General features: G+C 43.8%; 1 protein-coding gene across 2 annotated transcripts; it reads left to right on the top strand.

Moving 5' to 3' along the window:
- Positions 1-12: 12 nt before the first annotated feature.
- On the top strand, positions 13-22,857 carry PSAP (prosaposin). Of its 2 annotated transcripts, none has more exons than XM_086751653.1 (14): positions 13-124; positions 9,542-9,675; positions 10,728-10,802; positions 11,425-11,550; positions 11,810-12,004; positions 12,943-13,086; positions 13,626-13,691; positions 16,454-16,567; positions 17,593-17,688; positions 17,891-18,077; positions 18,257-18,408; positions 20,041-20,121; positions 20,693-20,800; positions 21,368-22,857. In XM_086751653.1, exons 1-14 carry the CDS (start codon positions 82-84, stop codon positions 21,401-21,403), a joined length of 1,557 nt encoding a protein of 518 aa, XP_086607779.1. In that variant the 5' UTR covers positions 13-81; the 3' UTR covers positions 21,404-22,857. The 2 variants fall into 2 exon arrangements, with proteins under 2 accessions (XP_086607779.1, XP_086607780.1); XM_086751654.1 differs by having other exon boundaries at positions 13,626-13,682.
- Positions 22,858-23,203: the final 346 nt, after the last annotated feature.

Genomic DNA, 23,203 nt, shown 5'->3' on the forward strand with positions numbered 1-23,203 from the left:
TGGCTCCCGGCGCAGCCTTTATATAGAGGCGGTGGGGGGCGGTGGCGCCGGCGCCGCATTGCAGACGGGAGCGGGGTGACGATGGCGCCGGGTCTCCTCTGTCTCCTCGGGCTCCTGGGCGCCGGTAAGCGGCCCCCGCCGGCCCGCCCTCCGCATACTGCTCCCCTTCCCCATCATCCTTAGCCTGTGCAGGGCGGCCGGCGCTGTGAGGAGGCGCCGGGGACGGGGGATGAGGAGGGTGGTGGTGGGCGGGGGTTGGGGGGAGGCCGGGCTTAAAGCTGTTTTTCTTCTCTTCTCCTAGCAGGAGCCGCCGGGCCCGGCTGCCGAAAGCGCAGGGGAGAGGAGGCCGAGATGAGGGGAGGGTGGCGAGCGAGGGACAGCGCCCTGGCAGCCCGGTGTGAGGCCTAACGGTCCCGCCGGGGGAGCAGCGGCCGGGCCGGGGTGGGTGGGGGGGGGGGGGACACGCAAGCGGGGATTTCAAGGGCACCTTCGGGGTGGCTGTGATCAGGTAAAGGCAGGGAGAAGGGGGAAAGACCCCGTGAGAAACCAGCTTTGCCCGCCAGCTGGTAGGAAACGACTCCCTGTAGCGTCGGATGGGTTTGTATCCGTGTCTGACACCAATCGGGCAACCGTATCGCCTCACAGAGTGAAATTGGAGCAATTGGTGGAACCCGTTTGTTTTTCTGACAGCAGCTCTGTTTTATCTTTGGCACTTCAGGGGTAGATGGGAGTTAATCCTCTTCCAGATGGCAAGAGGTAGCCTTTTCTGTTGCGTGCTTTTAGCAGCCTGGTTTCATTAGGGTCTTCTGCTCTGCATGGAAAATTCCACTAATTTTGCTGCCCGCTGTCTTGTTACCTGTTCTACTGAGGTGAAGGTGGTGGTGGTGGGGGAATAGCTGATATTCTGCATTTAGCATTAGGACTAGAGGTTAGAAAAGACGATGCTTGTAGTTTGTGCTTTGCAGAAGCTGGGCAGAGCTGCAGAAATGATTGATAGACTGACTAGATGGGTAATACACCTTCAGGTGGTGGTGTGGAATGGCTAGAAACCCCCCAGTTGAAGGTCTGATGTGGTGATGCACACGGTTTTTCAGGTAATTTTCCTTTAAATAAGACCATTTAAAACCTAGAGCTTGTTTGTGTACAGTTTAGCCTGTGACATTTCACAAGTCGTCAACAACAACAAGAAAAAAGCGTGACTAGTTGTTTAAAATCCACGGGAATAACCAACTGAGAGCCTACAGTAAAATACGGCATGGTTGTATGCCAGTCTTATACTTAAGTGGAGTTTTCATATGCTGATAAGTGGATAATTCAATGGAGAACCTCATACTTTTCAGGCTGGAAACAAGAAAGCAGATGTCAGCTTTCGCTGTGCGTGTTTATCTGCTTTAATAACAGGATTTTTGTGTCTGCTCTGCACTGAATTATCTGCTATCAGTTAATTCTGTTGGGACTGTTTCCGAATCACTAAAATCATTGTAGTTTCCTATGCTTTAAAAATGAAGAGGATTCACCTTGAAGTATCCACCAGCTTTCCCCATTAGTGTATTTAGGGAAATTGTAATGAGAAACCAGTTCAGCAATGAGAGGTAGCTTGGTCTACCTGGTAAAGGCACGCGCATGCAACTGAGACTTGTTAGGCCTGTTTTTCTTTTGGAAGTCAGTGTTTTAGCACAAATAAACACCTCTCTTTTTTTTTTTTCCCCACCAAGGTTGTGTTATGAACACTGATTGACTCACCTGTGATGGTATCGTGCAGATTTTTTCTGAAGATTTTGCTGTGACAGCCTGAAATGCTGTTTTGGTGTACTGAGCTAATTAATGAGCTGTATCAAAACCCAGGCACCCTTGGTGTATCCTAATGGAGTTACTTGGCTGGCTTACGGCACGGCTGGTAGGCCGTGAGGGTTTTTGGTTGACCTACTTACAGTGCTCCCATGCGTCTTCCCACATCGGGACGCACGAAGGAATTAAAGCAGGGCGTGCAGAACTCGGGATCTCCTGACTGCTGATAAGCGCTTTGATTATCGCTTGTCTTTGAGACCAGGAAAGAAGGAAGGCTGGGGGCGTAGTTAAAACAGAAGTCAGTTTCTCTGGAGCTGAAAGTAGTAGTGTTATTTTTTTCCTTTCCTGGTAAAATAAAAGTTAAGCCGGAGGTGGAAATTAACAAAAAAAGCTAGGCTGGTGCAGGTCAAATTAGGCAAACAGCAGAAGGTGTCTTAGAGCTAAACAATATGTCCCTGTTTTCCTAGAGGAATGTCGGGGAATGCTGTGGGTATGAGGCACCTTACGGCTGTCGCGTAACAAAGCGATGCTTCGATAGCGCACCGGGCGTGTGGCTCGTGTGAACCTGCCCTTGCGCAATCTCCTCCTTGCTTGCAGAAGAGGTATAAATAGAAGGAGTTGCTCTTGGTTGTGTCTGGAGGAGCTGCGCAAGCTGTTCTGCCCGGTCACGGTCGCGCTCGGTGAAATGCGTGATTGCATGTTGCAGAGCTTCTGAAGTCTGATGCGGTCATTTTGCAATCCCAGTTTGTGCTATTCAGCATAACACAATGAAGCAGTTCTGGGAGTCTCTGGGAAAAAAAAAAAAAGATGATGTAGAGGGTGGAACAAGAGACGAAGTCAGCAAAACTGCAAGTGTCTCTGTCAGGTGACTGTGATGTCAGTTGGGACTCTCCCAGAGGTTGGACTCTGCTTTTTCAGGGAGGGTTTTCTGATATAACGTGCAGGAAGATTTTTACTTTGTATCTGTGGGGCAAGCAGAACCCCTTCCTGCTGGCTGCCAGTGGATTTTTGTTTCAATGTCTCATGTGGATATGTTATTCAAAGCAAGTTTGGGGCCCCACCTTAGACCTACGTGACAAAAAAAAAAAGGATTTGTGTTTGTTTTTTTTCTTTAAGTATTGACTCCCAGTCCATTTATCTGTTTAATTTTTTTCCTATATGTAGCAGCTTTTGTATGCAATTAATTTGCTGCCATTAAGATATCAGAGTTCCTATTGCAGGTTAAAAGGGATCTTTGATCTTTGAAGTGTGTGTGTATATTTTGAGGCTGTGCTTGTTTGTGTATTTGGTTAGGGAGCAATGTTTAATTTCAGATATCAGTATTTTTCTTTCTCTTGGAGTGAAGAGTCTCACGTTTACACTGTTTACCCTGACTAGTTCTTAAACTTTGTCCTCAGTAAAAGTTGATGTATAGAGGGATTTTCTTGGAGATGCTGACTAAAGGAATCTTGCAATAAGATTTCAAGGCTTTGTTTTTTTCAAACAGAACAACTTTAAATCCTTTCACACTCAGATGCAAGCTATTAGTATGCAGAGATTAGGGGGTTAACTCTTTTTTTTCCTACTATCAATTGCTTCATCACTGTACTTTAGGGTGGGTCGTTCTTTCACCTTGTGCACCACGGTTTGCCTTTCCCAGGCTTTCCCAAAGCTAACTGCTGTCCTTCCTGAAGCTGCTCTTTAAAATATCCCTTTTTCATCCTGCTGGCGTACTTCCTCTGCTCGGCTGAGGGGCTCTGATGTCTTCCCTTTCCCTAAGGGAGCTTCCTCTTGAGTAGTCTTCCATGTCTGGCATTCGTTCTGCATTAAAGCACTTCTCTGGCAGCAGTGTGCAAAACAGTGTTGCTCCCAAGACTCTTCTGTTTCTTCCTGGTGGTATGTTGAACTGCCCTTCTGTCTTCTGAAGTTTTTAGATGCCTCTGGACTTGACCTGTACTTCGCTGGGGCTGCAGCGCAATCTGTGGCCAGGCATTTTTGTTTTCTCTTGCAGGCATGGCTCTCTGCGTAACTAGGATCTGCTGCAGGGAAAAATGCTTCTCGTAACTTCTTGGAAATATCTTAACGTACTGTATGGGACCACTTACTCCTGATGACTGCCAGATGCCCTTGAACATCCAAATATCTCTCCTAGATTCTGTCGTAGAAAAATCTTGGGCAGAAGTTGCCACTTGCTTGGCAACCTGCTAGCAACCTCTGCTTAACATGGAAATTATTCTCTTACCTTTATAGTAACTGGGACAATTTACTGGGACGGTAGAACTGATTTTACTGTCTCTGCTTATCCGGTTCTCTATCTTTAACTCTGTGACTGCTCCTACTCTGCTTGTCTTCTGGTGAGGGAAGCAAGGGAGCATCTGAGGTAAGAGCAGTGTTTTACAGGGGAGGTAGAGTACCAAAATGGGAATGAGGAAGAACCAAACTGTGGCCTTAACCCAAAACTCATTTCTTGTGAATTATGCTAGTTACAGATGTTTCAGGCTTGATATTTGATCAGTGGATATTGGACAGGAAGAGTGATTTTTTTTTTTTTTTTTAAATCGACATCTGGAATACTGATTTCATCCGTTTCTCCTGCAAATTGTCTGTAATCTCTCAAACACTGTGGTCATTTTACTGCCTCGTTAATCCGGAGGCATGGTAGAGCTTTGGCATGAGTTACTAGTGTGTGATGTGGTTACGACTTTTGAAATGCAGAGAGGCTGTGGAGTACTGAGCCCTTCAGATAGCTTCAGGTTGGGGTCACTCCTTGACTTGTTGACACTTTGTAAGATTTGGTGAAGAGAAGTTGATCCCTCTTGACTTCTTTAACTTAAACATACTTTGCTTTTGCTGTTCTCAAAAGAAATGGAGAAAAGTTGGTAACTAACTGGGCACAGAATAGCAGAGACTGATGCAGTCACTTGATCTGTGAGCGTTTCTGGGAGATAATGATTTTTTTTAAGATTGCCAGGTGGGACAACCTGAGGAAGAGCATCCCTCCTGATGAATATGTTAATGTACTTGGAATGAATTAAACTGTCATAAGGCGTGAGAGTTGACAGCACCCTGAGTTATCTTCCACATTTGACTTCAACCCATTAAAGTGAACAGCAGCTCAGCCCTTTCCTTTTATTATCAACTGCAGGTTAATCTGTCCATAAAAATGCTGCTCACACCAAGGCTTTCCTAGCAATTTGGTTTGGAGGAGGTTTGAGTCTTCAAGCTGATTTTCCTTCTGTTCTGGGCGACAATTTTCTGGTTTATCCTCTGGCTCTTTTGGGAATCTGGCCCGTATAGAGTCCCTCTTCACAGAAGCTTATATAAGGTGTTGACTTTTAAGCACCATCATGAAAGTCTCATTAGTAGATTCAGTACAGCCTTGGAGGGGATTGCTTAGGATGTTTTTCTGAGAATCTTGGGAAGAAAATTCAGACGGGCTCTCCCTAGGAGAAGATTAATATAAATGCTTGAGGTTACGGAAGGTTATTCTCAGGAAAGGTAATTTCCTAACGATTTTCCAGTAGCTCTCCTTGCAGAATGATAATCCAGCCATTATAAGCTTCCTCTTAGGTTCCTGTTTCCGGAAGAGGAGTGAAGAACTGAACTGTGCTTTCACATGCACGGCTCTGTAAGCTTTCCCGTAGAAAAGGGGGTATTGTCTGAGCGGGCTGTCACCTCTACTTCACCAACTTCTGATCATACGTTAGCGTTTCCGTTCCAGATGCCCAGTGTCAAGGAAGGAGAGCATAGCTGGAGTTTGCTGCTTTGAAAAAAAGTGTCTGAGAGTAATGCAGAATTGCTGTACCACTGTGGGAGCGAGTTGCAGGTTTCCTTTTATCTTCACAGCCTTTAGACGGGGTTTTGTGTGAATTCCTGGCAGAGCCCCGTGCAGTGTGCAGTAGCTGTCACTTGTCGGGACTGCATTGCTGGTGCTCTGGCAGTGTTTGGTTGCTGACCTGGACCTCAAAGAAAAGGTTTCTCCTTCCTTTTCTGCTGTTCTGCTTCAGCTCTTGGAGTATTTTGATTATGTTGTTGGGCTTCAGGCTGTGTTTCTGAGGCAACACGTGTTCTGGGAGATGACTTCTCTTGTCTGTCAGACACAAGTGTCACACTGGGCGTGAATCTCTTTCCTCTTTTCTTTTTTTTCCAAGAAGCTGCAAGTGTATACAAGGATCCTAGGGTGCCTGTGGACTGTGAGCTTGGCTAGAAGCCCAAAAGCTAGTCTTTCACATCCAAAAGATGAACTTCTTATACATGGAGTGCATTTCTACCCGCTCTTCTCCTTCCTCTTACATTTTCATTCACTGCTTAATTTAGGAAAAGCTTGGTCGAGCAAAGACCGTTCCTTCTAAAATGGAAGAAGTGCCATCTCTGAAGCAGTTCAAGAAGGGAGGAACCAGTGAAGAGGACAAGTAAAGAAACACCCTGGCCGTCACAGATAAACTTCCTTGGCCCTCCAAAAATAGCGGCTTGCGAGAACTTCAGGGAAGGGGGGCGGGTTTGGACGGGCACGGTGCGTGACTGTTGAGAGCTAATCTACAGAGAAAGGAGAAATCTATTTAAAAGCGGATGACCTTAGATAAAGAACAATATATAAAATAAAGGGTAACTAAGAAGGTAATCCCATTGGGTTTATCCAGCCAATTAAGAGTTGTGTGAGGTAACTGACAGCGCTTTGTTTTCTCTCGGCGTGCTGCTGTGCTGGAGATGTGAAATACCACGGTAAGGTGTCGCTCCTCTTGCAGCACAGGCTATTTTGACGAAATGGGCAAAATAACTGTTACGACTCAAAACTGTTTGTTCTGTTGTGAAACAGCACAGTGTCTTAACACACTTCAAGGGCATATTTGCTTTTGTTGTAATGTAGGTTAATATATGAGGAATAATGCTGTTTCATAATTAAATAGGAGAACAAGCTGAAGGAGAAGTAGTGGAAACAGTAAAGGATTTCAAGCTATTCTTTTCTGAATCTGCAAGATCTGAATTAATGCAGATTTTTTTTTTAGTTTTCTTTCTGTTTTTCCCAGGACATTCAGAAAGGGAAGGTGGATACTGTTGCAATGAAGACACATTCTTTCATATTAGACATTGAGTTAAGCAATAAAAAAAAAAATTCAACGTAATATTGAGTGAAGCAGGGTAGCAGTGCAATCAGGTGTCAAGTAGTTAACCTACTGTCAAGAATCAGTCTAATTTTAAGACTTTTTTTCCTTCTAAACAGAATTATCTGCAAAAGCACTCTGCTCACCTCAAAAGGTGTCAAATTACTGCTTTGCTCCTCGATTTTTGCTTCTGCCTCAGTGTCATAACCTGACAAAACCCTGCTGATACTTCTTGCTGTGTCCTGGCAAGTCAGAGCATGACTCTGTGTGAGCATCTGTTTGATACAGAAGCCGTGCAAGAGGGAATTTGTTGAAGACATATAGCAAAAAAAAGCTGATAAGTAAGCATAAATCTGAAGCACAGTATTTCTTTTGTCCTGTAGTTAAAACGGCCAGGTCAGAGGCTACGAGGAAGAAGGAACAAGAGTAGCTGTTAGATTTTTCTGCCAAAGGTAGCATGGATATGAAAAGTCATACAGTGACAGGATCTTAAAGCAAAAAGCTAAACAAAACCTGGAAGTTCGTTAAGAGCTAGATCAACCAGTGCAAGTTACGGCATGAATTCCTCACTTTGGGTTTTTTAAACGGCCTTTTAGATCAGGAGTTTGAGAAACAGCTTGAAATAACTATTGTAGTTTTATAGTTTAGTCTTGCAGTTTTACAGTAGGTTTCAAACAGGGGATGGGGAATAATTTTCTTTTGATTTACAGAACTAAAGGCATAGATGAAAAGCTATACTTGTAAATAGTTGGAAGCCCTTAATTCCACTGTTTAGAGTCAAGGCCTTCCCTGACTTTAGCTAAAGCTGGGCTCTGCCTTGCAGAGCCTTTGTACCACTGTTCAATGCCAGTATCTGAAAGGGAAGAATAACTCTTTCCCTCAACCAAGCGTGTACTTGGTTATTGTCATCCTGCCAGAGCTGACAGCTATTTGGCTGACCAGTCTGACTTTGAAACTTAACTATTCTTAGTCCTTCCAGATCAATAATGCTGTAATTTAGAATAGACTGTAAATATTTTGCTATACATATGTTATTAGAAGCTTTGAAGTTTTATTCCTACAGTCTTATAAGCAGACCTAGCGTGCTGTCTTTCTGAAGAATAATATGCAGTCTAGGCTTTTTGCTGGGAGAGAGGGTGGCAACCTTCATGCTCTTGTGTAGAAAATTAAGCATGCAAGGCACATTTTTCTTAAAATAAATGGGTCGTTCCTCTGTGAGATCCAGTGTAAACAGGCTTTATAAATCAACAGCTGAGAAGGCTGCAGAGTGCCACCTATAAAGCCGTGTTTATCTGCCTGTCTGATGTGTAGTGGCTATGTACCTAGGAGATGCACCGATAATTCAGCCGTTAAGTTGATCTTCTAATTGCTTAGAACTGAGATGTGAGAAATGGAAAAGTGATTGTTCATCTGTTATAACCTTAGTAGAAGCTTTGTAGAAATCAAACATCTTAATTCCTGCGTCTTGGTTAGTTGACAAATGTAATTTTACAGCATTTTGTGGTGTGTAAACAGCATTGATGTGGAGATAATGGCTCCTAAACAACACCTATACAGCTAATAGGTTTGAATGGGCTTTTTTTTTTTTAATAAAACTTTGACAGCAGTGCCTTGTAGGCTTAGACCACAGCAGATTTCCTTGGACCCTGTCTACTGTAGGACTTCAGGAGTTGTTCCTTCATGGGCTAGTGCAATGTAGGATGTTGCTGAAAAAACTGAGCCTACCGACAGGCAGGATGGTTTTAGAAAACTGGGAGAAGTTTAGGTATCCTGTTCAGACAGCACACAAAAAAAGCTTCAAAAGTCAGCTAAAAGGTGCAGTTGATTGACTTGTCCTGTTACTCACTAATAGTGCAGATCTTTTACACTTCTTCAAGATGACTGTTCAGAAATGGTATTCTGTATTTTACTTCAAAACTTTATAGGTTGCGAGACAATTCCATGTGGAGTGGGAGGTAATGACCAGACAAGGACTTGTACTCTCTTTTTTTCCCCACAAATCTTTGCACGGTTGAAGAACTAACCAAGAGGAAACAAAGTCTAAGCAGGTCGAATGGATTTAAAACTATTTGATGGAACATGTCTCGTGTTGTTTTCCATCTCTCTTTTGCTTTGACTTTCTTCAAACTTTCTGTTCAGCATTTTGGTCTGCACCTGGCTCCTAAGTCCTCTACGTAATATGTGCGTTGTGGCTTCTAATCCAATTAGTTTGCTGGCTCTCACAGTTGCTGTGTGAGAACAGGGTGGCTCACCTGGGAGAAGGAATGCAGACAGCAATTACAAGCTAGATGTGGCTGCTGGTTCAAAGTAGAAGTGACTGCAAGGACAGCAGGACAAGGAGGATTGTGCCTTTCAGAACTGGTTGTCTGAAGTGTGAATTTCTGCAATGAGCAGTTTTTGTGTCATCTGGTAGTTCTGGTGTGCTAAGCAAAGTGGATTTTTTTTTTTTAAGGATGGATGGTGGTGCAGTGGACTTTGGCTGTGTAATCTGTGTTTAGTACTCATTCTTATATTTCAGGTAGAAATTGCTGGATTGAAACGTGCTTAAAAATGTTAGGAAACCTACGTGGCCTAATGGAAAGTTGTGGTTGTACCGTACAGCCTTAACCTGCTTACTTTGGAGTGGAAATTCCAGGTCTGCAACTGTGAAAGACCGATTCTTTCTTTGGCAGCTGTGGCAAGCCCTGTTTTGTGGCAGAAGGACTGCGTGAAGGGTCCGGAGGTATGGTGTCAGAGCGTTCGGACAGCGTCGCAGTGCGCAGCGGTGAAACACTGCCAGCAGAATGTCTGGAACAAGCCCACTGTAGTAAGTATATCAGCTACTGGGACTTTTTCCCACCTGTGGTTGAGGTAGCTGGTTTCCATAGGCTGAAGAAAATTTCTCAAGTCTCTATTCGAAGTTAAGTGCTACATCTGATTGCGTCTTAGTTACTGTGCCTTAATTTGGGTGCTAGATAAAGGTTGCTTTCCACTCCTCTGCCTTGCACAACTCGTCTGCTGACTTCTCCTGTGACCTGCTGCACAATCATGCAGCAATGGATGAAATGGAGCTAGTGGATTTCAGACTCATTCCTCTTTATTAAACTGACTCGTAACTCATAGAGCCTTCTCTTATTCTTAGCTTGAGCAATGCCAAGCTGATAGACTTGTTAGGGAAAAAAAAAGCTGTATGATTCTTTAGGTCTTTCTTGTAAGTTACTGTTCCACAAAAGATACAGCAGATGCTAAATTACGAAAGCCATAACAGCAAATAATGGTACAAGTGTTAACATTTAGTGTGGCTTTTCACGTTGCGTTTGTACTAAATGTGAGCACTGCTTTACTAGATGTGAACTAACATCTAGTGGTTTGTGCTATTGTTTCACCGGTTTCTAAAGGAAAAAGTCATTTTACTTAGAGATGCATACAGTCCACCTTGGTTGTATCTGTGCCAAGATATGTTTCATTTTGTGGAAAAGTAGGGGAAGGGAGGAATTTCACAACTAAAATGAGCAAGTCTGCCTGGAAAGTGCTTAAATTGCTATTAAGTGTGAACTCTTTGAAGAGTAAGGTAAAAGGTTCAGGAGAAGACTACTCTGGGCAATGTCCTTGAAGGGAGGTGAGACTAGGTGGAACGAGCAAGTGGTAGCATGCCTGCTTTTTCGTACTGTGTTGGTTTAGTGAAGAAACTGGAGCTGGACATGCTTAGAATAGCCCCACTCTTTACATAAAAACACCTCTTCTTGCTCCAGTTTCAGCCAGTATTTCTTCCTTAAGTTCGATTCCCAGTGTGATGCTTGTTCTTTGCGTTGTTATTCGCACACTGTGTTCACAGGCTTTTAATTCTGTCTCAAAGTAACACTCCGCATCTCTCTCCAGAACAGCATCCCCTGTGACTTGTGTAAGGAACTTGTGACGGTGGCTGGCAAGGTTTTGAAGGATAATGGCACCGAGGTAAGCAGAGCTCCCCTTCTCCTTGCCCCAGGGCACTACTCGATTTCATTGTCTTAACCAGATCAGAGGTGAGGGTGTAGAAGAGTAGTCTGGGTGATGTTTTCTCAACCTAAGCAGCAAATGTTGAAAGGGGCCAGAGTACCTGGGAAAAGACTTTTAAACAGCCTCTTCTGGTTTAGGGATTAGCAAATTCTAGAGCCTTTCTTACTCTAACACATCCCTCATTGATGTCAATACTTAATAAAACTCTTCTTGTGACAGTGGGCCATCGATCTTAAAAGATTACATAATACTGCAGTCTCTAGAAGCGGATAATTACACCAAGTGGTCTTCATTTTGGTTGTGGGCACTTCTTCCCTTTGTCTTCTGTGAACCTGGGAGCACTTTGTATAAAAAAAAGTCATTGTCCCACTAGTCCATTTCACTTCTCTTCCTAAGTGTAAATGTTCTGTGCTCACAAGACTGTGTTGTTTAGGCCTTGCAAGCAGCAAAACGTCATTCTGGTTTTGCTTGTAAACTGCCTGGACCTTCCTGAGTCTAAAGGGCCTTTTTTTTTAGGCTTTGTCTCGTGCATTTTGGGAATAGAAAGAGCGTTGGAGAGATGTGTATGTATCTTTTGTAGGATGAGATCCGCGCTTACTTGGAAAAGACATGCGAGTTTCTTCCTGACCAAGGCCTGGTCTCTGAGTGCAAAGAAATTGTGGATTCCTACCTACCAGTTATCATGGATATGATCAAAGAAGAGCTAGTAAGTAGATAGCAGTTTGCAACTGTTGGAATTAAAAGTTGTGCTCCTGTTGAATTTCTGTTCTACGTAAGTTTGTGCCTGTGATCCTTCGATGCTGTATGGATCACTGGTGTTGCAGTTGATGGTGTAAATCTGAAGACCGCTTCCTTACTGTGAAACATTTTCCCTTCCTCTTGTGTTTCAGCTGAATGACTACTCTGAACTTCGTATAAAAGTGCCATCAGTCTAGAACTGTGTGTATGTATCTTATCTTCCCTAGGACAAGCCTGAAGTTGTATGTAGCGCCCTCTCACTGTGCCAGTCCCTTCAGAAGCACCTCGCAGCAGTGAAACTTCAGAAACAACTCCAGTCCAATAAGATACCGGAGCTGGACTTCTCTGAACTGGCATCCCCGTTCATGGCTAACGTACCTCTTCTCCTTTACCCTCAGGATAAACCCAAGCAGAAACCTAAGGTAAGGGTGCAGTGCTATTCCTTCAGCGTGCCAGAGATGTGTGCATATTTTTTCCTCCAGAACTTCAGTACTCCTTTGTGTAAGGACTTACTGATGATTCTTGGTGAGGGATTGTACTGGGCACAGCTTCATCTGGGTGATTGTCTCCTACTGAATTTTGTGCTCTTTTATACAGACAGATACCTTTTTTTCCTTAAGCTGTGGGTTTAAAACTAAGCAAGATGAGGTAGCTGCAGCCTCTGTGGACCACATGTCTAACCTTGGATTAACAGCTGCAGTCTATAAAGACAAGTCTTGTGCTGGGCTCTTCCCATCCAGGACTGTAGTAGTCAAGCAGGTCTTACTGGCAACAATTTCCTCTGAGAGCAAGTTTGGCTCTAAAGTTCAAAGGAAGAAGAAGAATTCTCTCACATGCTGAGTAATCTGGTAGCTATGCCCTTCAGGGCTGTGAATCCAGAGGTGACAAAGGTGACAGACTGACCGTCAGAAAAGAACAAATAGTTGAGAAAGGGGAGTAGATGAGACAATGAACTTGTGCATAGAGGCTGTCTTGATAGCAGGCCTAGATATGGGAGTTAAACAGCTGAGTGGGTGGAGAACAAGCTGCTGTGGGCGTAGCAGGCAAGATTTATGCCAAATTTAGAAACTTTCCCACTGTGGTCTAACAAAACCAACAGATTTTCGAGATTGAGTATTTTAACAGTTATCTCGGGTTTCAGGGCCAAGTACGTATTTAATCTCCATCTAGTGGCTGGTGCACATACTGACAGCAGCTTGCCTGTTCTCGTATTAGCTCCGGCTTTTGCATATTCTCTAGAGTATTTACGAGGGTTTGTATTTAGTTTAAAATCACTTTTAAAACTTGGTAGTAATGGAAGCTTCTCAAACGTGCTATGTGAAGGTACATCAACTCAAGTTTCCTTTTGCTCTTTGCCCAGGGAAGTGGAGATGTATGCCAAGATTGCATTCAGCTGGTTACTGATGTTCAGGAAGCTGTGAGGACAAACTCATCTTTTGTAAAGTCTTTGGTTGCCCATGCCAAGGAGGAGTGTGACCGTTTGGGACCTGGAATGTCTGATATAGTAAGCTGCCTTTTTGTTTAAAAATCTATTGCTGTCTGCAAACATAAAATAGTTTGTTCAGTGCCTTAATCCTCTCAGTGTAATCTCTGTTTAATAAAACAAAGGAGAGTGTGTCATGTGTAGGATGCATTACGCAGTATAACAATAACAGCACTGAAATCATAAACTTTCTGGTTCAGAAAGTTGGGTTGGCTGGTGTGTATGGGGCTGGGGAGAAGAGGAATGACTCAAGATTGCTGCTAGACCTTAAAGGCCTCTTTCATGAAAATCATCTGGCAGGGTAAGGTGGTCCTGTCAATGAGGGGGAGCGCTTTTGCTCTGACTGGAAGAGAAAAGGACTTATCTGATAATCATTGCACACACAGCTGCTTGTGTAACCCGAAATACCATTTTGTATTTGGGACAAGCTCTGAAAGACAATAAATAGTTATTTAGTAAAGTGGGTAAATTAATGCCTTGATGTATTAGAAAATTCTAGGTTAACTCCACAGCTAATGTGGTTTGATATTTACAAGACCTTCTTTTCCCACTTCCTGCAGTGCAAGAGCTACATCTCTGAATATTCTGACTTGGCTATCCAGATGATGATGCACATGGTAAGTTCAGTAAAATATAATATTTGCTCTCTGTTCATTTTTCTGCTTTTTGTAGCTAGCTGATTTGGAAACAGGAAACATTTGCTGCAATAAAAGTCTGGGGAGAGCTCTCCCGGTCTTGGTGTTAGTGCTTTGAACTTGGCATTTAATTGGATAGTAACTTCAGTCTCAGAATGCTTTCTTTAGCACTTTCCTTTTCTTTCACAACCACTTAAGCGTGCAAAAGGTGCTCTAATCCTTTGAAATGTAGAAGATGCATTACGTACATTCCTTTGTACTCTCTTATTTCAGTCCTGTACTTGCACTACTTCCTCTCCTCCCCACCAAATACTATGTTAAGTATATTAGAGTTGGTCTTTGTCACAGTATTGCAAAAGTTGTTGAAGTGTTAGAGATAATGTGTCTATTTGAAGCAAGAGTAATTGTCCATCTTCTGGAATTGCTATCTCAAGACTTCTGCTCTCTGGGCCCTTGATAAGAGCCGTGGAAAGTGAGTGGTACTGCACCAGCTCTGGTCTTCTGCAGCAACATACAATATATTTTATTTCTGACCACCACTGTAGCACCTCTTTATCCAGATATCTCAAAGCTTTTTTTTAAAAAAAAAAAAAGAAATGGGTAAGCTTACATGCCACAGGTGACATAAATTCACCTATAATTAATTATGTGGCTGACTTGAACCTGAGTTTGGCAGTGTGGTGGCCTTTTTTTTTGTTTCCAGTTGCTGAAGGCTACTTAAAAGCTCATACTGCTTCTTAAACATTTGTAGGGGGGAAACAAATCTTTGTTCCAACAGCAGTTAGTTTCTCATTTTAAGCATTGCAATGTGTTGTTAATACACCTGAAATTGGAATATGGCCACACCTCGCATCCGGCTGAGTGGTGTTCAAACTCTGGAGGTACTCTTGCCCAGGATGCTTTAATAACTTCAAATGAATAATGCTCGTTAGCTCTGATTAAATGTGAGTTGCTGTGACAATGCTAAGGATCTTTGGGGTGGGGACCATGTCATATTTCGTCATCTTCATGGAAAGAGTATATGCAGTTCCAAGTGCTTGACATTTTTTTTCTCTTAACTGTTATCTTTAATTTCTCCTTTCTTCCTCTGTCTCCAATCTCCCCTGTCAACAGAAGGATCAGGTAGGTGAGCAACTTGCCTGCGGTGATAGCCTGCTTGTAGTTCACTTCTTGCTCTTAAAGGGCTTGTACTTCACTTCTTGCTCTATTAGCTGTGTACGTGGTGTGATTGTACTTAGTGTTGACAGATACAAGGGATATTCATGTGATTAAGGCAGAGAAAGACTACAGACTTCCTCCAGTGGATCAGTCCTACTTCCAGCTCTAGACACCAGTTTGTGCCACTAAGATTTCAGCTTGATTATGCCATTGGAGCAGAAAATATGCTCGCTTTCATACAAGAAGTATTAGATGGAGAAAAAGCACGCCGGTGGCTCCTGTCAGCTTCTGGCTTAAAGTCTGGGCTCAAAAGGGCTTGAGTTGAAGCTCTCCCTGGGTCTTTTCTTGGTTAACCTTTAAATCTAGGCCAATGGTGTAGGTGTTTGGGGTCTGTGAACTGAAAAGATGATGTGGGAGGCCTTTAGGCTCCTGCTTGCTAGAGCTGTTTGGGCTTTTAATTTAACCAGTCCTGGGAGACCTTGTGTCTGTCATCTCTCTGTGAGAGAACATGTTGTGTGTATGTGTTGCTGTAACATTAGTATCTGGAAATGCTTCTTACAATGCATGAAACAAAGGGCTTGACTTAAAGGTACTGCCTGCGGTAGCCTGAAGCAGCACGAGATACTGCTTTTGCCTGTGCATGAGGTTGTGGCGTGACATATTAACTGTTGCATAGCCCTCCCCTGTAAGAAGCTTGATGCCCTGGTGACAGGGTGGGGTATGGTCTGCTAGTTACCTGTAGAACCAAAGGTAACTTTTTTTTAGCATAAGTAGACTTTAGGTGGGAAGATTGACATTTTCTTTATTACTCTATATGGTCTTCCTCACTTGGTGTGGGTATAATGTGGCCTCCTTAGAGCAGTTTGCCTCATGTCCAGCATCTATTTTTGCGTTCAGTAATGTATGTTTCTAAATCCTTTGAGAAAGACTTAGAAAGCCTTTTTAAAGGCTTTGTTTCTGTTTGCTCTTTTCCTTCTTATTGTGAAGAGAATAGTTGAAATACAGTTACTGCAGATGTTTTAAGAAGAGTTAGGCTTAGGTTTTAACATGGTGAACTTCTGTTTCTTGTAGGCTGTGTTCAATAATGCAGGACTCTGTTTGCAAAGTATGCTGTTACTGGATGCTTTAAAGAAGGTAGTTTGTGGATGAGAAAAGGAATCCTTTCTTCCTAGGCATTTCTTTCAGCTTTTGGGTGAACTCTGAAGTCAGGAGACTGTGATTGCTTAAAGCTTTCAGGGGAGCAGCTTTGTGGATGCAGGTCTGCTGTGATGCCTGTGGCCTGTTTTGGTGTTGGTAGCTCTTAAGTCAACTCCTTTGAAGGGCTTGCATAGTGTACTAGCTCATGGTAAATGGGGTTTTTAAATGGGTGTGGCCTAACCTCTTCCTCTTTTAAAGGAACTGCTAAATTTCACCTGGTAGTTGTCCTGCCTATAACCGTATCAAATGCTTTGGCAATACTGGAAGTAGAAGTAGTTGTGAAACTTCTAGTTGTGTTGGAGCCTTTTAAAACTTGGTTCTCTGCGCCTGCTCACAGGCTTCAAAGAAAGGGCAGAGTCTTCTAGACTTTTAAAAATTGCTTCTGCGTCTCTTTCCAGCAACCAAAGGACATTTGTGCCATGGTTGGGTTTTGTCCCTCTGTGAAATCTGTTCCCCTTCAGCCTCTGTTGCCAGCTCAAGTGGTTCATGAAGTGAAAACAGAAACTGTAGAGGTAAGATGGACTTTTTCTCCTCAGCAGCTTTGCCTTCCTTTTTGCTTTAGTGTAATGAACTAGGTGAAACAGAAAAATACGAACTTTTGCGCACAGAATAATCCAGGTCTCCCTGCATATAAATTCCTGATCTCTTGTTTCTAATGCTTGTCTGTGAAGTAGGAGAGCTGACTGATTTGCTAGAATAGCAGAGCCTGCGCTAAACCGAAGCTATAAGGTAATACTTCAGGATTGAAATGGGAACTCTTCTTCCAGCAGAAGAGCATAGCAGCCATTCTAAATGACAGCTCAAATGTTAGAGGGCAAACTGCTGAATTTGAGCTTTGCTCTACATTTGGAGTTGCGCTTTGATCCCTTTTGAAAATAAACACACATCTGCATGTGCAGATGAGTGATCAGAGTCAGGATGCTGAAGCTCTGAGTTTGGAGAAGCACCTTACCTTCCCATGGCCTCTGGATAAGGTGTGGACTGAGGGTTTTGGGTTTTTTGGGGGTTTTTGTTTTGTTTTGGTTTTTTTTGTGGTTTTTTTTTTTTTTGGAAAGGAAAGTATCTTTTGAGGATGGTTAACTTCTAGTTAACAGGCTCCAAATGATTTCCCTCAAGTCTCTCAATTTCTACATTTCTTTTGCAAACAGGAAGGTGCTCTCAATTCCAGTAGATTTTGTCCTCAATTAGTGTGCTTTTAAAAAACACTTGATATTTCCCTGGACTCCAGTCACTGTAGGGCTGCTTATTTCTCAGTGTCTACTAGATTCAGCTCCCCTCCTTACACAACCTGGGGATTGTCATCTTAATTAGTCATCAGAATTACTTTGTTCAAAAAGGCTTTTTACTGAGATGCTCGAGGGTGGTTTTGGATTCTGTGTGACCTTTGGAATTCAGCTCAAGCTGGCCAGCTGGGTAAATGAATCGGTGTGCTGCACCTGAATTGGAATGCTGTTAGTCTGATCTTTTGTGAATTGTCCTTGTCAAATGAGGTCAAGCACTGATTGTTTGTTTTTGTACGTTTATTCTGTGTACTCAGAAAACTGCAGTTCAAGAGAAGACTTTTTCCTTGTGTGAAATATGTGAGACTATGGTGAAAGAAGTGACTGGCCTCTTGGAGAGCAACAAGACAGAGGTGTGTAAGTGGTGGAAATGGTGCCTTTTCCTAGGCTTTGGCTAAAATAGGGCTTTACTGGAGGGGAAAGGAAAGTTAATTTTACTGCCTGTTTTCATGAGAGCAAGATTTCCATCCTGAGTGGGGCTGAGTCCCACATGTCCCTGTGAATTGAGTCAGATTTCTGTTCCTTATTTCCCACGCGTCCTTCGTTGTGCTTCAGGAGGAGATTGTACACGAAATGGAGGTCATCTGCTACCTCTTCCCAGCAAGCGTCAAAGACCAGTGTAAGGACTTCATAGATGTCTATGGCCAGGCTTTGATCGATATGCTCTTGGAGGCAACAAATCCCGAAGCCGTTTGTGTTATGCTGAAGTGCTGTGCAGCCAACAAGCTTCCACAGCAGCCAGGTTGGTAATGAGGAGCTGGTGGTGTTGCAAAATGAGCTAGTTCAGCTATGATTCTATCTCTTTTGAGGATGCATGCTTTAATACTTTGCTGATGCTGCCTCCTTTCTTCTATTTGGAGGAACTACCTAAGCACTGATGTTTTGTTTTTCTTTTTTTTTTTTTTTTTTTTTTCTTCGCAGTGGTAGTGAAACCTGCAGGTGGTTTCTGTGATATCTGCAAGATGGTGGTAGCTTATGCAGACAAAGAGTTAGAGAAGAATGCCACGACAGCTGAAATTGAGGCTTTGCTGGAAAAAGTCTGTCACTTCCTGCCCGAGTCTGTCAGCGATCAGGTAAAGCGTTTGTGCAGGAGGGCAGGCTAAAAAGCAATGGTCTTATTGATGGTTGGGAACTGTCCTTGTGGATTTGTTGGGTTTACTTAGGTCCTACACTAACAGTTACGCTTACCTCATTTTCTGAGTGTCTCGCCTGATATTCTGTCTGCGTGCTAATTTTAGGTCCGTCTCTCAAGTGTGTCTACTTCTGCTATAAATGTCCAGGTACTCATAGTAGAGATCTCTGTGTTTGACCAACTGCCTTGGTCTCTGGCTGGAGACAAACTGTCCTCAGGTGCAGCTGGGACCAGCTTGTGTTCAGCAACCTGATCCTTCCTAAAGTTTTTTCCCTTTACTACTTTGCACCAAAGCGTACTAGCTTCTCATGTGCCACAGAGCAAAAAAAAGAGGGAGCTGGTTTGATCTGAGGCAGTCAAATGCCAGCGCAGGCCTTGCTGTGTGGCTGCCTGCCTTCCAGTCAGAACAAAGCAGATAGAGATGAACAGGAGGACAAAACATCTTGCAGAGTGTTTGGAAAAAAAAAAAACAAACTAGAGCGGCATCTCTTGGTGGTTTTTCTAAGAGCAGTCAGTATAATGCAGGTCAGAGTTGAAGAGATCTCTTCCTCTGCTAGGGGCAGGAAGGAGTTTGGGGTGCAGGGGGGTTGGGTTTTCACACTCCCCCTCCTTGAGGATTGGCAGTGTTTTGAATAGATGGAGACTTCTAAGGGCCTGAATTGACTGGCTGGATTGTTGTAGTCATTTGCAGTCAGCAAAGGTTTGCCTGGAAATCCTCTGAGAACAGTGGATGGGAACAGCTGAAGGCTTTTTTTCCTCAACACTGATCCTGTTCAGGAGATTAACAAAGTAATTGGAAGTAGGCTGGCATAATTCCAGTGAGACAGCAAAAAGCAACACCTGTTAGGCCACTGCTGTCAAGATTTACCTGGAAATCTTATTAGGTGGTTGCTGGGTGTCAGCAGGTGGCAACTGCTTATAACTTTACTAGCTTAAAGCAGCTGTGAAGCAGCTATTCCTGCTAACTGCTGGGAGGCTGTTTAATAGCTGTGGTTGGCTTATTAATTGGTGCTGAGAACGCCAACGTTTTTCTGCGCTTCAGAGATGGCCTCCCCACTAGAGGGCTGACTGTTATCGGTGGGAAGCGTTGGTGCTGCTGCCTGCTCTGAAGGGAATAGCAGCTACTTGGGCTAAAAAGTGCTTCACAGCCATTGCTGTATGGCTGCTGTCCTGTTCAGGACGTTTGTCTCCAGTTTGTTTGGTGTGCTTCCCTCTTGAGACAGCGGTGATCTCCGTGATTAGAGACTAAGCTTTGCAAAGCAAAGTCTGTCCCGCTTGTTTCTTCTCCCAAAGTCCGTCCTGTTTGTTTCTTTTCCTTCTGACCCCTTTCTCATCATAACCTGGCTGCAGACAGCTGCAGGCAGGTATGAGCTAGCAAAAATTGACATAGTTAGGTGATTAGTGTGGTGTTGAGTCCTTTTTGATCTGCAGGGCTCAAGCCTCTGGTTTGTCAGTTTGGAGTGGATTATTGGAGTGTTTGGAGTAGTGTACAGACCTGCTGGCTGAAGACTGTATCTTCCTCTTCTTTCTAAGGCTTTAACAGGAGCATTTCTCGACCTGTGTTCTGTTACAGTGCATTCAGTTTGTGGAACAGTACGAACCCGTGGTTGTGCAACTCTTGGCGGAGATGATGGATCCCACTTTTGTTTGCACGGTGGGTATCACGTTTAGTTCTGTTGAGTACGGGCTCTGCTACAGTCCTGCCTCCTCTTCTGTACGCCTTTCAGTGCCTAGCATGCAGAAACTCTGCTGGAATAAAAATCAGTCTGCTGAATGCTTTTGGGCAAGTACGGTTGCGCAAGGCCTGGGGCTTACTGAATGGCCAGCTGTCTGACTGCCAGCCTTGTGCGAGGAAGGACAGAAGAAAAGAGCTGCCAGTGGTTATCCACTGTTGAGGTTCAGTAACAAGGTGTTGTGTGCCCTGAATGTGATGAGAGGAAGTTAAATGACATGTCTTGAGAAAGGCCCTTTTCTGGAAGCTCTGTTTCTTGAAACTTAATATGAAGAGAAGCACTTGTGATGTCTTAGTTCTTCCTCATATCGAGTTACTGCTTCACGTCTGCTTGTTCAGCCGCAAGTGTGACTGCGGTTGTCAGTGGAGCGTGGTGCTGTGGGAGCTCCTGAAGCTCCCTCAGTGTTTGCTCCCACGCTCAGACGTAAGGCTGGCATTGAGATCTCTTGGTGCAGATAGAAAGAGACTGACTCTGCTGCCCTTCTCTTCACAGAAACTTGGAGTCTGTGAATCAGCTAAACAGCCTCTCCTGGGGGATGATGCTTGTGTCTGGGGTCCGGGTTACTGGTGTAAGAACATGGACACCGCTGCTCAGTGCAACGTACGTAAAGCAGGGTTCTGCCTCGCGTTTCCTGTTGGTCTTTGATAGCTTCTGGCTTCTATACCACACTTTCAAGTGGATGAATTCCAGTTTCAGGAATGAAAAGGGTGCTGGCTAGAGGTGGTTGAGCTTGATTAGAGGGTCTTCCATAGCCCTTAACTTAAAACAAACTGTTTCCTCTCCCCTTCATTCCTATCCCCCACCCTTCTGCCAGCATTTCAGAATCTATAGTAAGGTACGACGTCTGTGTTCCCGCAGCCAACAGACCATGTCACGACCTCTCATCAGGCTCTAAAAACTGACTTCCAGTATTGCTGTGGGCTGATGCTTTCCTTGCCAGGCCTTAATGGCTGAGAGTCATCAGCATTCTTTCCTTGAAGCTTCTGGGTGGGGACGAGGCTGTTATTTACTCTAGCCTTCTCTGGAATCACTTATTTTAAGAAAAATAGATTTACTCCAAGATCTTGGCTCAGAATAAGGTGTTGAGTTGTATGTGTAGATACGCACTTGTTTGCAAAGAGATTTTTTTTTTTTTTTTTTACTAACATACTATTTCTTTCCCTTTAGGCTGTTGATCACTGCAAACGTCATGTATGGAACTAGAAGAAGAATTTCCAGTTCTGAAAGTTTGCCATGGTTCTTAAAAACAGTGGGCTGAGGTTGGCGGAGAGCTGTATCTCAAATGTCCCTCCTCTCTGCCTCGTTAACAATTTGACCTTCAAGTTCCTTTATTGTAACTCTTCTGTAGCAGTGCTGCTGTTGAAGGATCAGATCTTCATTGTTGACTTAACAAAGATACTTCTGATTGTACAGTTTAACTCATTATACTCCTAAAAATAGTCAGTGTGGTGTAGATTTTTTAATTGGTAGGCTGAAGTGGTTTTTTTTTTTTAGATGCTGGGAAGAATGGCAGAGAAGGTGAAATGAGACAAGACTATTATATTTTAATTTAAAAAAAAGAAAGAGATAGCGACTAAACTTTCAAATGTCTTTCTGTAGTCAGCGTTGGGAAGGTTACATGCTTTGCGTTTTTAACACCTGGCTAGAATAATGATTGTCCGTGTAACTGTAGGGGGACTCTAAGGGGTAACGTTGGACCCGGGAATCCATTCAGCTGGAATTTTGAAAGCTCTGCTGATGCAGAGGAGAGGACTTTGTGTGCTCAGCTGACTTCCAGAGTAACCGGTACCTACAAAAAGATGTGTTTTGCGTTTGAGTGACCACGCTTTTGCATTTGATTGACCACGCTTACGGCTCGTGGTGTTATCATAGCTAAGAAACCCCTCCCTCAGCCTTTGATCATGTCCTTTTTATTTCCTCGGACTACTTGATCTAAGCATGGCTGTTCTTCTGTCAAGCCCTGTGCGGTGGGATGTCAGTCTTTTGAAGCATGCTGACGTACTTTTGGAATGGCTCCCTTTTTTTTTTTTTTTTCTTGTCCTAGTTGCTCAATTCTGCTTAGTCTTGCAGCTTCCTACATGCAGCCAGCCAGGTGCTGTGGAGGCGGAGTGAGCTGGGTCGGTAGAAAATGGAGGGGAAGAAGTCAACAGGGGCTCTGCGTATGTCAACGTGAGTTCAGCTGCTACCCTGGAAAAACAAGTCAGGCCCTTGAGGTGTAGTGGCCTCGAGAGTGAAAATCATGCTTGTGTGGCTTGAGACGGACCTTGCATCCCCTAACAGCGTTTAGTGTGCAGTTCTGATGAGGTTGACCCCCAAAACAGAGGCACCAAAGTAGCTCTGAGGAGATCTTTAGGAAGGAGGAACTGGGCAGAGGTGGAGCTTTGAAAATTCCAGTCCTTTTCAGAAAGGTGCTGGCAACTGCTCCTGTTCCTGTGGTGTCTTGGGTGAGGCAGGAGCTCCTGTAACAACGCTTTAGCAGCCAGCGAAGTAATTTTCATGCAATTGGAAAACCTCTTGACTACGGCTTTTTTGTTACTACCTGTAAGTACTAAATGTCTGGGCAGTGTTGACAGCTAGCAATACCGGTTTGTCTTTCCTGTTTGCGTTTGTACGGAATGCTTGAAGCACTCATGGCTTTAGAAAAAAAAAAAAAGAAATTATTTCCCCTAAAGATGTAAAATGCCTGCAGCTTCCTGTCTTGGCAGGCTTGTGCAGCGGTTCCAGCGGTGTATCCCAGTTGGGGCAGATATGCCCGATAAGGAATGGGCTCTTTTCGACGTCGCTGCCCTGGGGGTACGGGTTGTGTTACGCCGCAGCACGTAGTGTGGTATCTGAGCTTTTAAACTGAATGATGTTCTCTTATTGTGAATTTTTTGGGGGGAGGTGGGGATGGATTGAACTTGCTCTTACAGGTTGGTCAAGGTTTTTAATTTTTCCTGGGTTTTTAGTAGTGAAGGATTCATGCTAGCGACCCGTTGGGCGAGGTGAACTGGGGGAAATCCT

Source organism: Chlamydotis macqueenii, chromosome 7 (genome assembly GCF_036417535.1).
Source record: "Chlamydotis macqueenii isolate bChlMac1 chromosome 7, bChlMac1.mat, whole genome shotgun sequence".
Classification (NCBI taxonomy): domain Eukaryota; kingdom Metazoa; phylum Chordata; class Aves; order Otidiformes; family Otididae; genus Chlamydotis; species Chlamydotis macqueenii.

Coding starts and splice junctions, on each gene's coding strand:
- PSAP (XM_086751653.1), top strand. CDS start 82: ATGGCGCCGGGTCTCCTCTGTCTCCTCGGGCTCCTGGGCGCCG. Junction 18,078..18,256: donor CAAGCTTCCACAGCAGCCAG/GTTGGTAATGAG, acceptor TTTTCTTCGCAG/TGGTAGTGAAACCTGCAGGT. Junction 18,409..20,040: donor CCGAGTCTGTCAGCGATCAG/GTAAAGCGTTTG, acceptor GTTCTGTTACAG/TGCATTCAGTTTGTGGAACA.